General features: G+C 40.2%; 1 protein-coding gene and 1 long non-coding RNA gene across 3 annotated transcripts in view; one reads left to right on the forward strand and one right to left on the reverse strand.

Annotated features, from left to right (window-relative positions):
- Positions 1-1,210: 1,210 nt before the first annotated feature.
- Positions 1,211-6,037, reverse strand: LOC144456908 (uncharacterized). Of its 2 annotated transcripts, none has more exons than XR_013486131.1 (2): positions 5,690-6,037; positions 1,211-1,543 (listed from the first exon to the last, which is right to left on the reverse strand). It is a non-coding gene; the product is annotated as an uncharacterized LOC144456908 (long non-coding RNA). The 2 variants fall into 2 exon arrangements; XR_013486132.1 differs by having other exon boundaries at positions 5,217-6,037.
- Positions 5,067-16,471, forward strand: part of PDE8B (phosphodiesterase 8B) — a 344,612-nt gene continuing 333,207 nt past the window's right edge. Inside the window, exon 1 of the mRNA XM_078153161.1 lies at positions 5,067-5,305. Coding sequence (XP_078009287.1) covers positions 5,084-5,305 — 222 coding nt within the window. The 5' untranslated portion in view covers positions 5,067-5,083. The remainder of the gene's footprint in view (positions 5,306-16,471) is intronic.

The following is a 16,471-nucleotide window of genomic DNA, read 5'->3' on the forward strand; positions in this document are numbered from 1 at the left end:
GAACATTTAACAATCTGCTCTCCATAGTCAGTTCATGTTGACTCTAGCATATCATATCACCCTACCTTTTAGGCTTTACCATATGGTCTATATCCTGGGGTCTCTTCCCAAGGTTCCTATCCCTCTCCCCAGTTCAGCTGAATTTATCTTAAAATGCCATTCTGGAGTACCTTTGTGATGCTGGTCCCAGCATGTTTTGGGGTGCTTGCTCCAAGTGCCAGAATGACTAATTATGGTTCTGCGTAAGCCCTTACTCTGCCATAGGAACTATGCTAGGAGGTAAAGCTACACAGACCAAAGAGAAAACAGCCTCTGCCCTTAACAAACTTACATTCTGTGGTGGGGGATATAATTTGTGCCTAGATGAGTAAATGGAGAGTGAGAGGTAATGAGGACCTAAACTGGCATGGTGGCCTGTGTTCATCGAGAGATAAGGACAGATGTCAGGGTGCAGTGAGTGATGGGCTGCATATGGGCCCAGCAATGACATACATGTGCACAAATATTTCTAGCAGCTCTCTGTGTGGTGTCAAAAAATGGGAGACAAAAAGGATGTCCAGTAGTTGGGGAATGGATGAACAAATAGTGACACATGAACATAATGAAATATTGGTGTGCTTTAAGAAATGAGTAAAAACGGTGATTTTGAAGGGATGTGGAAAGGCTTGCATAAACTGACCCATTGAAGCAAGCAGGACAAGGAGGATAATTTATACTATAACATAGATATTCTATAATATTGAATACTCTGGTCCCCCCCTCCCCCCCCACTGCCTGAAGGCCAGGTGTGTTGTCCTTCACCCCTCCTCCAGGGTTTTCCAGTACTTTTACGGAGATTTGGGAGTGTCTGGTCTCTCTGTCATTGGCTCCAGCTTCCACAGATGGTACTCTTTCTTCTTCTTTTTACGGTCACCTTTCTATTTTATTTTATTTTTTAAAAAATTTATTTATTTTTAGTTTTCAACATTTACTTCCACAAGATTTTGAGCTCCAAATTTTTACTCCATCTCACCCCTCCCCCAACCCCAAGATGGCATGCATTCTCAATACTCCTTCTCCTCATTTGCCCTGCCTTCTATCTCTCCCCCCCTTCTCTTATCCCCTTCCCCTTCTATTTTCCTGTAGGGCAGGATAGATTTCTGTAGATGGTGCTCTTTCTAAGGTTCCCTTGTGCCCCCAGTTTCATTTAACCACTTAACTAACGGACAACTCTTACAAAGGAATATTTACTTCAAAGGCATAGCAAAAACAAACATACAAACACTGCCCCCCAACACCTGCAGAGTTACACACAGGGGCAGCACACCATGCTACCAGGCTCAGTCTCTAGGGAGGGGAAGGGGATTAGGTTCATAGCTCAATTGAATTTCTATATAACATGGTCACACCAAGTTCTGAGTAGAAAGCTCCCTCGGGCTCATATTTCACTACCCAGACTTCTCCGAGCTTCCCTGCTGGGCTGACAGCAACATTGGGCTTGGCATCCTGGATCCAAGGTAACCATGGTTTAAGCGCCTCCATCTGGGGAGTCCATCGGCTGTTCCTGTAACAAAAAGGGAAAACAAAACAGATCCAAACTCCAAATCCACTTCTCAGGATCTAAAAGGGAGATGGGGGTAGGGTAGGGTGGAGCATGGGGTGTGAAGGTAACTCTTCATCCTAAGCAGCTTAGTTTATAGTGCCTCCTGCTTTGGGTGAACAGAACCTTCACCCCCTGGACATAGCCAGAAAGAGAAAGAAAATGTCTCATTCTGGCATTTTTAAAGATACAGCTTGTTCTGGCTTCCTACCCAAGTCATAGGGGAACAGGATGTCTTTTCCTGGAAGCAAAGCATCTTCCGCTTGAGTGACTCCACCTTAGGTGATCTGGGCATGTGCCAAGGCTGGGTTACATTCATAAAAACAATTTTGGAGACACAGTGACCATCCATGACGCCAGCAGATGTATGATAAAGCTGGCTATCCACCTCCTGAGAGAGGTGCAGAATGAGACATTTATTTTTTTAGACATAGCCATTAAGGGAATTTGTTTTGCTTGATGATGCATGTTTGTTTTTCTTTTTTTTTTCAGTGGAGTAGGAAGGAGAGAAAATAGATTTCTATTCATTTAAAAATATAATAATAACAATGACCACAACTATAAAGTTGTAGAACCTGCCTTAAATCTTGACTCTACTGCTTAACTTTTATGTGACCGGCCAACTCGATTCACCTCTCCAACCCTCAGTTTCCTTATCTGTAAGGGAGCTGAACTTCCTGACCTCTGAAGTCCTTTCCAAATCCCCAGATGTGCTTCTTTGATCAGTATACAAGCTGACCCTAGAGGCAGAACTGATAAAACTTGGCAACTGACTAGGTAGGGATGAGAGGCTAAGGGAGTTAGGAGAGTTTAGGATGTTTATGAAATTGCAAACCCAGGTGCTTCAAATGATGACTTTTTACGCCCTCAATAGAAATAGTTACGAAAGGGGATGGTAATTTGATTAGGGAATATGTGGATTTCAAAATGTCCCTGGTCTATGGGATATCATAGGGCAGCTAGGTGACACAGTGGATAGAGCACCAGGCCTGGAGTCAGGAAGCCCTGAATTAAAATCCAGGCTAGCTGTGTGACCATTGGCAAGTTATTTAACCCTGTTTGCCTTGGTTTCATCATCTGTAAAATGAGTTGGAGAAGGAAATGGCAATCACTCCAGTATCTTTGCCAAGAAAACCCCAAATGGAACCAAGAAGAGTCAGACATGACTGAAAAAAGTCAACAACAAATGGGATATCAAGGTGAAGAGGCTTAATGGGTAGTTGGTGATGTGGGCTGGAACTCAGGAGAGATATTAGTATTCGTTAGATCTGGGAGTCATTTGTGTAGAGATGTTAATTGAATCTGTGGAGGTTAATGAGTGAGTGTGGAAAGAAAGAAAAGGTCCATGGTTAGAGTCATGTCTTCCTTCCTTCCTCCCTTCCTCCCTCCCTTCCTCCCTTCCTCCCTTCCTCCCTTCCTCCCTTCCTCCCTTCCTTCCTTCCTTCCTTCCTTCCTTCCTTCCTTCCTCTCTCTCTCTCTCTCTCTCTCTCTCTCTCTCTCTCTCTCTCTCTCTCTCTCTCTCTCTCTCTCTCTCTCCTTTCTTGATTTTGATACCAGCTATGGACATTATGGGCATTAATTTCTTTATCTCTAAAATGAGAGAATAATGCTTTCTGTCTCCCTGGGCAGGTGGAAATGATAAAACAGATACCCTGAAGGACAGGTGATTAAAACTAAAAGACTGGATTCAAATCCCTGTTTTGCATTCTACTACCTATTTAACATTAGGAAATTCTCTTAATCTTGTAGGCCTCTGTTTCTTCATCTGAATAGTAAAGCGATTAGATTAGATGATCTGTAAGGTCCCTCAGGATTTTAAATCTTATCATCCAAAAGAAAAGATAATAGAAGTTATTCCATTAATATTCTATATATGTGTGTAATTTATGAGTTGTATAATAATAGTAATTAATATTTGCCTATTTCTTAGTATACCATTTTGCCCCACAAGAACCCTGTAAGATAAGTAATGAGAACATTATTATTTGTTTCTTTATAGATCAAGGAACTGAAGCTCAGAGTAGTTAAATTATGTGCCTGTGGTCACACAGCTAAGACTTATTACAGCAGGTTTTGAATCCAAGTCTTCCTGACTCCAGGTCCAGTTCTCTAGCCACTAGACCAGCTGTCAGAAGGATTGTGTCCTTCTTTTCTTTCTTTTTCTCTCCCTATTCCCTCTGAAATGAATCTTACTTAAAAACAACTTGCTGTGGTTTCCTTTTCATCCATAAGAAGTCTTATTTTTCATCATTATTTCTAGATGAGAAACGCAGCAGGCATGAAAGCTGTTGTTGGTCCTTGTTCTGAGCTGACTCAAGCCACGTGGGCAGCCAAAGGGAAAATGGGGATTTCAAATGTCTTGGCCATTTTTGTTGTTAATTCCTCCATTCCCCAGAGAACTAGATATCCTGTGGAGTTCTAGGACTCTACTGAGGTTATAACAAATGTGGCGATAATGGCAGTCTAAATGCCTGAGTTATAATATTTAATTGGGTAGCTTGGCCTCCACTTAAGGTGGAATTTTGGAAGCCTGATAATTTTCACAGAAACCTGTGACTTCAAGCATCTTAAAGAGAGGGTTTGAGAAGGAAATAAAGAAAGGAAAGACATCCAGGATATTTCAATTCATTTGTGCTTGACTTATATTTATTAATTGTTCATATAATTAACACTGATTTTTCTCACAATTAGGTTTTGATGTGTTATTCTTTCAAAAATAAAAGTCTCTTTTATTGGTAATGGTATCTTACCTTACAGCCCCAAATTATATTGGTAAGTGGAGTCGTAAAATATTCTCACATAATTTAAACATTTTTGGGTTGCAGGAAGCTGGCAGAACAGGTCCTACACCCCCTTTTCTTTGGGTGCTGAAGAAGAGCCTAATAGGGAAGAAAACCTTAGAAGGCCATCAACAATAGGCATTAAGAGCCTACTATGCGTCAAGCACGGTGCTAGGTGCTGGAGGAATCCAAACACTACAGTGAAACTATCCTAGCCCTTATGGAGATTATATTCTATACAATCCAGTCTGAGCCACACTGTGGGATACTGAGTCACAAAGAAAGGAACTTAACTCCTCTAAAAGACAAGTCCTGAAACTCTTTTATCTCCAGAGGGTCAGGCAAGAAAGAACTCAAGAATAGAATTTGGAATTAGAAGACTTAACTCCATGCGCAGCGAAAATTAAGTACCTCTGTGAGCACTGCCAAGACACATCACCTCTAAGAGTCTATTTCCTACCAGTGTAAAAATGAGGAAAGTGGTCTAGATGAGGTCTCTTGCTCCAAAACCCTAGATACAACGATTAGAGGAAATGACTGAGCGCTAAATCCACGCTAAAACAGCGCTTCGGGAGTGCGGTGGGCGCTAGGACCCTGCCATTGGGCAGCCTGGGGACGTGTCGGAGGAGGGCTAGGGAAGCTTTAGCGCCCAGAGAAAAGGCTCTTGGAGAAATACAGCCCCTTGCACGTGCGGGTGCGTCCTAGACACTTGGCTGCAGCTAGGATGCGGGGGTGTGGGTCCGGGTCCCAGGCGGGCGGCGCGGAGACTGCAGCAGCGTCAAGCTGCCGCCGAGCTGCTCCGGGGAGCCCGAGCAGTCTGCAGCCCAGAACCGTCCCGGGGGAAGGGATCTCCTCACCCGCTCTGCGATCAGCACTGGGCTCTCCTGCCTCTGCCGGGATGCATGAGCCGGGCGCTCGCGAGGGACGGCGGTACAGCAGCAAAGAGGTGAGCCTTGGGGTTGGGGGCGCAACTGGAGCCGGGGGCGGGGAAGGCAAGCGGCTTCCAGCGCCAGGATCACTAAGTCATGTTGGCAAAACACAACCTCCAGGGCATGTCATTCAAACTCAGGCTGTTCTAAAGAGAGGGCGAAGCCAGACCCCCCAGATAGACACCGGGATTGCAGTGGGCCTGCCGACTTGTTCTTCTGGGGTAGTCGAGGAGAGTAACTCCCCCACCTTCACCATGTTTCATCTTTGAGGGCTCCCGTAGATCGCCTCCCTGGCAAGGGGTAACCTGGTTGTCTTGGTGTTTCCCCCATGCCCATCTTCCTAGCTTGCTACTTCCCCAGCGTCGGTAGGACCTCGGAGACTCCTTTCGTATAAAAGCTACCTGCTCGCTTCCAAGGGGACTCGCCCTCCTTCCCGGCGAGTGTACATTCTGGCCGACTTGACTTTCTTTCTCCTGTTGCGCCTCACTTTTCCCACACTCAGATCCCTCTTTTTTCTCCCTGCTCGCACCCTGCCGGTAGCACTCTTTAGAGGGGTGTGTGTGTGTGTGTGTGTGTGTGTGTGTGTGTGTGTGTGTGTGTGTGTGTCTGTGTGTGTCTGTGTCTGTGTCTGTGTGTGTCTGTGTCTGTGTGTGCGTGTGTGCGCGCGCGCGCTCCTCCTGCTCCCCCTCTCTCGCTGCGTAGCTGCTTTCTTTTTCTGGGGGAAGGCTGCTTCTTACAGCCTCTGCTGTTTGAGACCCTGTTGCTGGCCTCTGCTGGTTGAATCAGCTGAAGGCTTCCTCGGCCTCCCAGTGCACCCCCCCCCCCACCCCTTAGAGGCCCTTATCGCCTCTCCCTGGTTATCCAGAGGACCTAAGATTTCTTTCCAAAGCAGTCACCACCTAGGGCGATGTTTGCTGGGCAAACAGAAGAAACATATTGATTTAACAGTTGCCTGTGGGAAGTTGTACTGTGAGGGAGGAGTGGTCGGGACGGAGAAAAGGGTCTCCTTCTAACTGACGGCGTTTACAGTAATAACAATCTGCTGTGCATAAGAGGCGGGAAGTGGGTTGATTGCCTTTCCGAGCGGTGCTGGAGGACAGGGTGAATCGGCTTGTGGATCAGAGCTCCAGGATTTTCTGTGTTCTGGGATCCAGGACTCTGCTCTCTGATTGATTGCTCCGGGCAGTAGGGGAAAGTTACAATTGTCTTCGGTTTTGGAGGGCTGAGGCCAGGACAGGAAATCGTAATACTTTACTTAACCTTTATAAATACAAAGATAGTTGTCTTAATCTTTTCAAATCTCCTCTGTAAAGCCTCAGCCTTAGCATTCGGTTGATCCAGTTTTCAGTTGCAGGTTGTTTTTGAGCCTACGGAGTCTGACATTAATTTACCTCTCCATGTTGGCAGTCTTAAGAAGGAACTCATGATTGAATGAATGAGCAGGCCTGAGTTGCCAGGGCTGCCACTTGGAATTCTTGTTTCACTGGAGTACCCACACTGGACTCTGTGTGTGTGTGTGTGTGTGTGTGTGTGTGTGTGTGTGTGTGTGTGTGTGTGTGTTTATGTTCAAGTGTACACGCTCCAGCAATATTTGTAACGCTCATGTCAAGACATTGCAGATATTTTGAAGATTTTATTTTATTTTTTTGCGGGGAGTAGTAGGAGCCCTGAAATTATTTAACAAATCTATGGTGACTGAAGAAAAAGGAAAAACCTTAGGTTGATGTTGTCTTTCCTGGGGCCTGTTAATCAAAACACCTTCAGTAAGTAAGGGGTGTAACTGAGAGAACTAAATAACTGTGTTACCAGTTTTCTAGAACTGCATAGTCTAAGGAGCTCATGTCAGCAGTCTGCCACATATGGGTTTTATCCACTTTATAGATTTTCTATTCATCAAAAAGGGAGGAAGAATTCACTTAGGATAAGACTCCATCTGACAAATAGGGGAGAGAGGGAATGAACATTTATTAAACATCTAGTATGTGCCAGGCAAAGTCACTTAACCCTGTTTCCCTCAGTTTCCTCATCTGTAAAATGAGATGGAGAAGGAAATGGCAAACCACTGCAGTATCTTTGCCAAGTAAATCCCAAATGGGGTCACAAAGAGTCAGATGGGACTGAAACAACTGAACAACAGCGAGGACAACAACATGTGCCAGTCACTATATTAAAGGCCTTTTCCTGGGCAAAGACAGGTGAAGTGACTTGCCTAGGGTCACACAGCTAGCAAGTGTCTGACCTTAGGTCTTCTGACTCCAAGGCCTAGTGCTCTATCTATTGTGATACCTAGCTTGGCAAAATCATTGTTTTGTACTTATGTAATATTGTGTATTGTAGTTACCTATTATTTATACCAGATCTTACTATAAGGGCAGTGGCCCTGTAAAAAGTAAGTGATCAGTAAATGTTTGTTGATTAAAATGTTGGTTGTTAAAATGTTTATTAAGTGAAAATATTAACCTGAAAACTTTTTACTGTCTTTACACATTTATTGGCATCGTGTCACAGTGTATCTGATGAAAGAGAGAAGAGTTAGAATGAAGAAAGTCTGGACCAGAACTATGGGATAATTTGTTTTTATTGAAATTCTGCCACATTGAAATCAGATTGTTTTTAGATCTGTCCCAATTCTTTCAGACTCTGGGGCTATGGAGCTGGGTTAAAATGGATGAACATTCAGTTAATACTGACAGTACTTTTGCCTGCGTATGTTGAGGGCCCAAAATAAAGGATCCTATTTAAGAATGGGGTGTCATTTTTTAACCAGGAAAGGCATCATGATCTCTTCTGAGTTAGTGCTGATGGAAAAGTCATTCCTTTTTTTTAACCAGCCTGTCACAGGAATAAGTAGGGGTCAAGCAGCAGAATGTATTTCATGGCCACTGAATTCATGAAAAATTAGGAAAAGTTAAAGGATGCTGCTTGGTGTGATCACAACAGCTTAATATGTTGTTTCCATATTATGAAGTGAGAAAATTTGTCAGTTGACAGGATAGATATTACACCACCAAATTACCTGCAATTTATAAATCTTAGAGAGTGGCTGGAAGCACTGAGAGATTAAACTAGTGTGTGTCAAAGGCAGGATTGGAACCCAAGGCCTTTCTGAATCCAAGGTCAGTGTTCTATCCACCATGCCATGCTGCCTGTCTGCTCAAGGGGGAAAAGCACAACAATCTCAGTCCAATCCCAGTACAATTTAATATATTGAAGCCAGTATACTGTACTTATTCATTAGGGATTGACTTAGTAGCAACTTCTCATGGTGGTATGTTTGATAATGAAAAAATAAAGAGGTCTCCTGGGGCTTCGCTAAATATAACATATCTCCTGAGCCTTCTAAAGTAAGCACAGCTTAGAACATAGTACCCTGTTCACTTGTTAAACCTAGAGCTGGAAAATACCTCAGTGGTCATTGAGTCCAATTTCCTTATTTTATATTGTTATTTTAAAAAATTTATTATTATTATTATTTATTATTTTTAAAATATAAATTTATTTATTTTTAGTTTTCAACATTCACTTCCACAAGTTTTTGAGTTCCAAATTTTCACCCCATCTCCACCCTCCCCACCACCCCAAGATGGCATGCATTCTGAATATCCCTTCCCCTAGTCTGTCCTCTCTTCTATCTCTCTCCCCTTCTCTTATCCCCTTCCCCTTCTATTTTCCTGTAGGGCAGGATAGACTTCTGTACCCCATTTCCTATATTTCTTATTTCCCAGTAGCATGTGAAAACATTTTTTTAAACATATGTTTTTAAAACTTTAGGTTTCAAATTTTCTCTCTTCCTCCCTCTCCACCCACCCTCATTGAAAAGGCAAGCGACTCAATATAGGTTGTACATGTGCAGTTATGCACAACACCTCCATAGTAGACATGTTGTGAAAAACTAACTCTATTTCCCTTAATCCTATCCTGCCCTCCCATTTATTCTATTCTTTCTCTTGACCCTGTCCCTCCTCAGAAGTATTTGCTTCTGATTACCCCCTTTCCCAATCTGCCCTCCTCTCTGTCATCCCCCTGCTCTCTTGTCCCCTTCTCCTCCTATTTTCCTGTAGGGTAAGACAGATTTCCATACCCAATTGAATGTGTATGTTATTCCCTCCTTAAGTCAAATCCTATGAGAATAAGATTCACTCATTCCCTCTCACCTTCCCCTGTTTCCCCTCCACTGTGAGAGACTTTTTCTTTTGTGTTTTTTTTTGAGATAATTTACCCCATTCTACCTCTCCCTTTCTTCTCCGAGTATCATCCTCTCTGATCCCTTAATTTTATTCTCCAGATATGACCCCTTAATCTTCAACTCACCCTGTGCCCTCTATCTATCTACATATAAAAAAATTTATTATTTTTTAAAAGCACAGACTTTTTTGTTCATTTTTTTTCAGTTCCAAATTATTTCCCTCCCCCTACTCCCTCTCCTACCAAATGAAGAGGCAAGAAAAACAAAATCCATAACAAATATGTATAGTCATGCAAAACAAATGTTCACATTAGCCATGGCTATGTAGATATATGTATATATACACATACATACACACATATGTATATATACATATACCTATATGTACACATACTTTAATCTGCGCACTCTGAGTCCATCAGTTATCTCTCTGGAGGTGGATAGCATGTTTTGTCATGAGTCCTTTGGAACTGTGGTGGTTCATTGTGTTGATTAGAGCTCCTAACTCTTTCAAAGTTTTGTCTTTATGGTATTATTATCATTATCTTTACAAGATTGCTGTTCATGCTGTCCATCATGTAGATTGCTCAGGTTCTTCCCACTTTACTTTGCACCAGTTCATGGAGTTCTTCCCAGGTTTTCTGAAACCATTGCCTTCATCATTTCTTATACCACAATAGCATTCCTTTACATTAATATACGCTAACTTGTTCAGCCATTCTCCACTTGATGGGCATCTCCTCAGTTTCCAATTCTTTCCCACTACAAAAGAGCTACTATACATATTTTTATATGTATGGGTCCTTTTCCTCTTTCTATGGTTTCTTTGGGGTATAGTCCTAGCAGTGGTATTGCTGGGTATACACATTTTAATAGCTGTTTAGACATAATTTCAAATTCCTTTCCAGAATGGTTGAATTAGTTCACAGTTCCACTAACAGCGCATCAATGTACCTGTTTTCCCACATCCATTCTAAACCTTGTCTTTTTCCTTTTCTGTCATCATAGCCTGTCTGCTGAGTTTGAAGTAGTACCTCAAAGTAGTTTTAATTTGTATATCTTTTATATGCCTGTTTGTATAGGTTTGATTTCTTCTTCTGAAAACTGCCTATTCATATCCTTTGATCACTTATCAATTGGGGAATGGCTCTTATTCTTGTAGATTTAGGTTAGTTCGCTATTATATTTTAGAATTGAGACCTTCATCAAAGAAATTTACTGCAAAGATTTTTCCCCCAGTTTCTTTCTTTTCTTCTAATTTTACCTGCATTTATTTTTTTTTATGCAAACACTTTTAAATTTTATATAACCAAAATGATCCACTTTGCCTCCTGTGAACCTCTCTATTTCTTCTTTGGTCATGAACTCTTCCTCTACCCATAGATACAGTAGATACTTTCTTCTCTGCTCTACTAATTTGCTTATGATATCTTTCTTTATGTCTAAATAATGTACTCATTTTGAGCTTATCTTGGTATACAGTGTGAGATATTAGTCTGTATGTATATAAGTTTTCAACCAGACTGACTTTCCGTGGTTTTTCCAGCAGTTTTACTCATATAATAAGTTCTTGCACCAGTACCTGGGATCTTTGGGTTTATCCAATCCTAGGTTACTATGTTCATTTGGTTCTGTATATTATATACCTAATGTGTCTTACTGATCAACCTCTCCATTTCTTACCCAGTACCTAACTGTTTTGAATAATTACAGTTTTGTGATATAGTTTGAGATCTAGTATTGCTAGGCCCCCTTGCTTCCCTTTTTTCTTTTTCCATTGATTCCTTTGATATTCTTGGCTTTTTGTTTTTCCAGATAAATTGTGTTATTATTTTTTTCTAGCTTGTTAAAGTAATTCTTTGGCAGTCTGATTAGTATTACATTAAATAAGTGAATTAATTTAGGTGGTATTGTCATTTTTATTATATTGACTCCACCTGCCCATGAGCAATGAATATTCTCCAATTATTAGACCTTTATTTTTGTGAAAAGTGTTTTGTAATTGTTTTCATATACTTCCTGTGTGTCTTGGCAGTTAGACTCCCAAGTATTTGATCTTATCTGCAGTTATTTTAAATGGAATTTCTCTTTCTATCTCTTCCTGCCAGATTTTATTGGTGATATACAAACATAATGATTTGTGTGGATTTACTTTATATCCTGCCACTTTGTTGAAGACATTGATTGTTTCAATTAATTTTTTTAGTTGACTCTCCAGGGTTGTCTAAATATACTATTATATCATATACGAAGAATGATGGTTTTGTTTCCTCATTGCATATGCTTATTCCTTCAGTTCCTTTTTCTAGTCTTATTGCTATACTTAGCTTTTCTAATATGATATTAAATAGTATTGGTGGCAATGGATATCTATGCTTCACTCCTGATCTTAGTGGAAAGCCTTCTAGCTTATCCCCCTTACAGATAATGCTTGCTCTGGTTTTAAGATAGATATTACTTATCATTTTAAGGAAAGCTCTATATATTCATGGACTTTCTAATGTTTTAACATGAATGGGTTTGTATTTTTCCTGTATCTATTGAAATAATCATGTGATTTTTGTTGTTTTTTGTTATTGACATGGTCAATTATGCCTATTGTTTTCCTAATATTCAACTAACCCTAGATTTAAGTACAAATCCAGCCTGGTCATAGCATGTGATCTTTGTGATATACTGCTGTAATCTCCTTGCTATTATTTTACTTACATGTTTTGCATCAGTCTTCATTAAGGAAAATCAGTGTATAGTTTTCTTTCTCTGTTTTGCTTCCCCATGGTTTAGGAATCAAGATCATGTTTACGTAATAAAAGGAATTTGGTAAGATTCCTTCATCTGTTTTCTCAAAGAGTTTGTATAATATTGCAATTAATTGTTCTTTGAATGTTTGGTAGGATTTCCTTATAAATGCATTTGGTCCTGTTTTTCCCCCAGTAGGAAGCTCATTCGTGGCTTGTTTGATTTCTTTTTTTGGGCAATTTATATTTTTGTAAATACATTTAGATTGTCAGTTTTAAGGGCAGCTAGGTGACACAGTGGTAAAGCACCAGCCCTGGAGTCAGGAGGACCTACGTTCAAATCTGTCCTCAGACACGTAACATTTACTAGCTGTGTGACTCTGGGTAAGTCACATAAGCTCAATTGCCTCACTTAAAAAAAATAGATTGTCAGTTTTATTGGCATGTAGTTGGGCAACATAACTCTTAATAATGGCTTTTTTCCCCCTCTTCATTGGTTTTCAATTTACCTTTTTAATTTTTGTGATTTGACTTTTTTTAAAAATCAAATTAGTCAATGTTTTTTTCCCCCAAAAAACAACTTCTAGTTTAATTTAGTTGCTTAATGGTTTTTTTTTTTACTTTACATTTTGTTAATCTCTCCTTTGATTTTCAGAATGTCTATTTTGGTATTTAATTTGGGCTTTTAAATTTGTTTTTCTAGTTTTTTAGTTGTATGCCCAGTTCACTGATATACTCTTTATCTTTTTTGTATTCTATCTTTTAAGATTTCTCTTTCTTTTATAATTTCTCTCTTTTGCAAATATTTATACATTTTATTTGGATTGTCAGTTTTATTGGTATAAAGTTGAGCAAAATGCCTCCTAATAATTGCTGTTATTTCCTATTCATTGGTTATGAATTCACCTTTTTCATTTTTATACTGGTAATTTGGATGTTTTTCTTGTTCTAAATGAAAGTAACCTAAATAGACACACTAATGCATTGTTGCTGGATCTGTGAATTAGTCCAACCACTCTGCAGAACAATTTGGGACTATGCCCAAAGGGCTATAAAATTTTGCTTACCCTTTGACCCAGCAATACCGTGCATCAAAGAAAAAGGAAAATGATCCATATTTACAAAAATATTCATAGCAGCTGTTTTTGTGGTGGCAAAGAATTGGAAACTGAAGAGATGCCCATGAATTGGGAATGACTAAACAAGTTATGGTATATGAATGTGATGGAAAACTATTGTGCTATAAGAAATTACGAAGGGAATGGTTTCAGAAAAACCTGGCAAGAATTGTATGAACTAATGCAAAGTGAAGTGAACAGAACAAGAACAATCTATCCAGCAACAGCAATATTGCACAAATAATCAACTGTGAAAGACTTTGTAACTCTGATCAATAGAGTGATCCGCCACAGCACCAAAGGACTCATAATGTAAAATGCTGTCAACTTTCAGATAGAGAGCTGATGGACTCAGAGTGCAGACTGAAGCATTTCCATTCTATTTCCCCCTTCCTTCCTTCCTTCCTTCCTTCCTTCCTTCCTTCCTTCCTTCCTTCCTTCCTTCCTTCTTTCTTTCTGAACATGGCTAATGCAGAAGTGTTTCGCATGACTTCATTTGTATAATGAGTGTTTCTTGACTTCTCAATGGGTAGGGGAGAGGTGGAAGGAAGGTAGACAATTTATAACTGAAAATTAAAAAAATTAAAAATCAAATTAGCAAAGGGTTTATTTTGTTTATTTTTTTAAAGCATGAAAATATAAGCAGTTAGAGATATAAATTTTTTCTTGAGTACTGACTTGGCTGCATCCCACAAATATTGGTATGTTGCATCATTGTTGTCATTATTTATTTTTGGTGAGGGAATTGAGGTTAAGTGACTTGCCCAGGATCACACAGCTAGTAAGTATCAAGTATCTGAGACTAGATTTGAACTCAGGTCCTTCTGACTCCAAGGCCAGGACTCTATCCACTGCTCCACCAAGCTGCCCCTTGTTGTCATTATTTTTTTTGGTCATTATTTTTAATGAGATTATTGATTGTTTCTATGATTTGTTCTTGGACTCACTAGTTCTTTAGCATTAGTTTATATAGTTTCTGATTAATTTTTCATCTATGCTTATTGAATGTAATTTTTATTGCATTATGGTCAGAAGATGCAATTAATATTTCTGCTTTTCTGCATTTGTTTGTGAGATTTTTATGCCCTCAAATATGCTTAGTTTTTATGAATATTTTATGCATAACTGAAGAAATAGGTGTACACCTTTCTATTTCCATTCAGTTTTCTATAGAGGCCTATCATATTTAACTTTTCTAAAATTCCACTTTTCTTATTTATTTTATGGTTAGATTTGTTTAGGTCTGAGAGGGGTAAATTGAGGTCCCCCTCTAAGATAGGCATTTAACTTTTCCTTTAAGAATTTGAATGCTATGCCATTTGGTGTACTTATGTTGTCTATGGTACCTCTTAGCAAAATGTAGTTTCTCTGTTCATCTCTTTTAATTAGGCCTATTTTTGCTTTTGCTTTGTCTGAGATTATGATTTTCACCACTGCCTTTTTTGCTTCAGCTGGAAGAAAATAGATTCTGCTCCAGCACCTTATATTAACTCTATGTACATCTTCCTATTTCAAGTGCCACAGATAGTGGAAAAAGCAGGGGGATGGGAAGTCTGAGTCACAGCTAGTCTAATCCTAGCTCTGTCTTAGACTCATTGTGTTGCCCTGGGCAAGTTTATGTCTCTCTCTTGGACTGAGTTTCTTTGTGTGGGGGATGAGAATGTTGGACTAGATTGTTAGTTCTCAAAGTGAGGTCTGGGGATCCCTGGGGCTCCTCTAGACCCTTTCAGGGTGTTCTTGAGGTGAAAGAAATTATAATACTAAGACATTTTAATTTCAAATATAGTAAATATTTGAATATAATATATTCAAATAAATATAATACAAAAACTCTTTGGGTGGGAGGGGTTCTAAATAATTTTTAAGAGTATAAAAGGCCCCTCCCCTTTCCTCCCCTTCTCTTCCCTTCCTTATTACAATGTAATTTCCTTTGTGATATAATGTATGTTAGAAATAGGCTTGACACCAAAAATTTAGTATCAAGAAAATTTATTATAAAGAAAGTCCAGAGGATTTAGACGTTTCTGGCTAGAAGCGGGCTCCACCCCTCTTCAGGAGGGGTGGGCCCTGAGTGCAAGGGCAAGCGTGCTTTTATGCAGTTGAATTCGGCGGGAAACCTCCCAGGCCGGGATTGGTCCATCCCTTCCCAGGTTACACCTTTCCTTACATGTTTCCCCTTGATATGCTCAAGTATGTTCCCCCTCCCTTGGTCATACATCCCATGACTCGTTAATGAGGCTCCAATTTTATGCGGGGTGTGTCAGATAATAGTAACGAAGCTCATTAAGCAGGCGCACTAGCACTTTTCAGGTGTCCTCAGGTTGACCCCAACTGGTCTGAGCTGGCTTGACCCTTATCTTGATTTTGGGGTCCTCTTAGAACAATCCACTTACTTCCTATTGGTCAAGCCCAGCCCACCTACAGTGTACCACTTCCTGGGACCTTTGTTCTTTAAATCTCTGCATTATTCTCTTTCTCTGTGGAAATTTAACCTTTACCTGACTCTCACATGTAGTTTTTTTATGCTTCTAAAATCATTATTCTGGGGAGTTCATAGGCTTTAGCAGATTGCCAAAAGGGTCCATGACATAAAAAAGGCGAAGGCTAATCTAGTCCAAACCATTCATTTTCCACATGAAGAAACTGAGGATCAGAGGTGAAAAGACTTACCCAGATTCCTAAGGCACTAGCAGTGGTAAGCAGCAGTTTCCCACCCCCAGGTTTCCCAATTTAGCGCTCTTTTTAATAATTTTTTAAATTTTTAGGCATTTGGGGTTAAGTGACTTGCCCAGGGTTACACAGCTAGTGTCAAGTGTTTGGTCTGAGGTCACATTTGAACTCAGGTTCTCCTGGCTTCAGGGTCTGTGCTCCATCCACTGGGCCACTTAGCTGCCCTCAATTTAATGCTCTTTTTGCAATGCCATCCCGGTTGACCTCTAAGAATATCATTATATTCTCAGTTCCCTACATTGAGAATTGCAGGCACACACATCGTGTTTTCCTTGGTGGCCACCTACCTTCCTGAAGGTCCTGTTTCCATTATGGGATCTGAACCTTATGCATGGTGATTTAGGAATCCTTCACAGTTGTGCAACTTGAAGAATGTAGCAGTTCCTGGGTTCCTGCTTAAAGCCTTACCTT

This window comes from Phascolarctos cinereus, unplaced genomic scaffold (assembly GCF_003287225.1).
Source record: "Phascolarctos cinereus isolate Bilbo 61053 unplaced genomic scaffold, phaCin_HiC Scaffold_4;HRSCAF=312, whole genome shotgun sequence".
Taxonomy (NCBI): Eukaryota; Metazoa; Chordata; class Mammalia; order Diprotodontia; family Phascolarctidae; genus Phascolarctos; species Phascolarctos cinereus.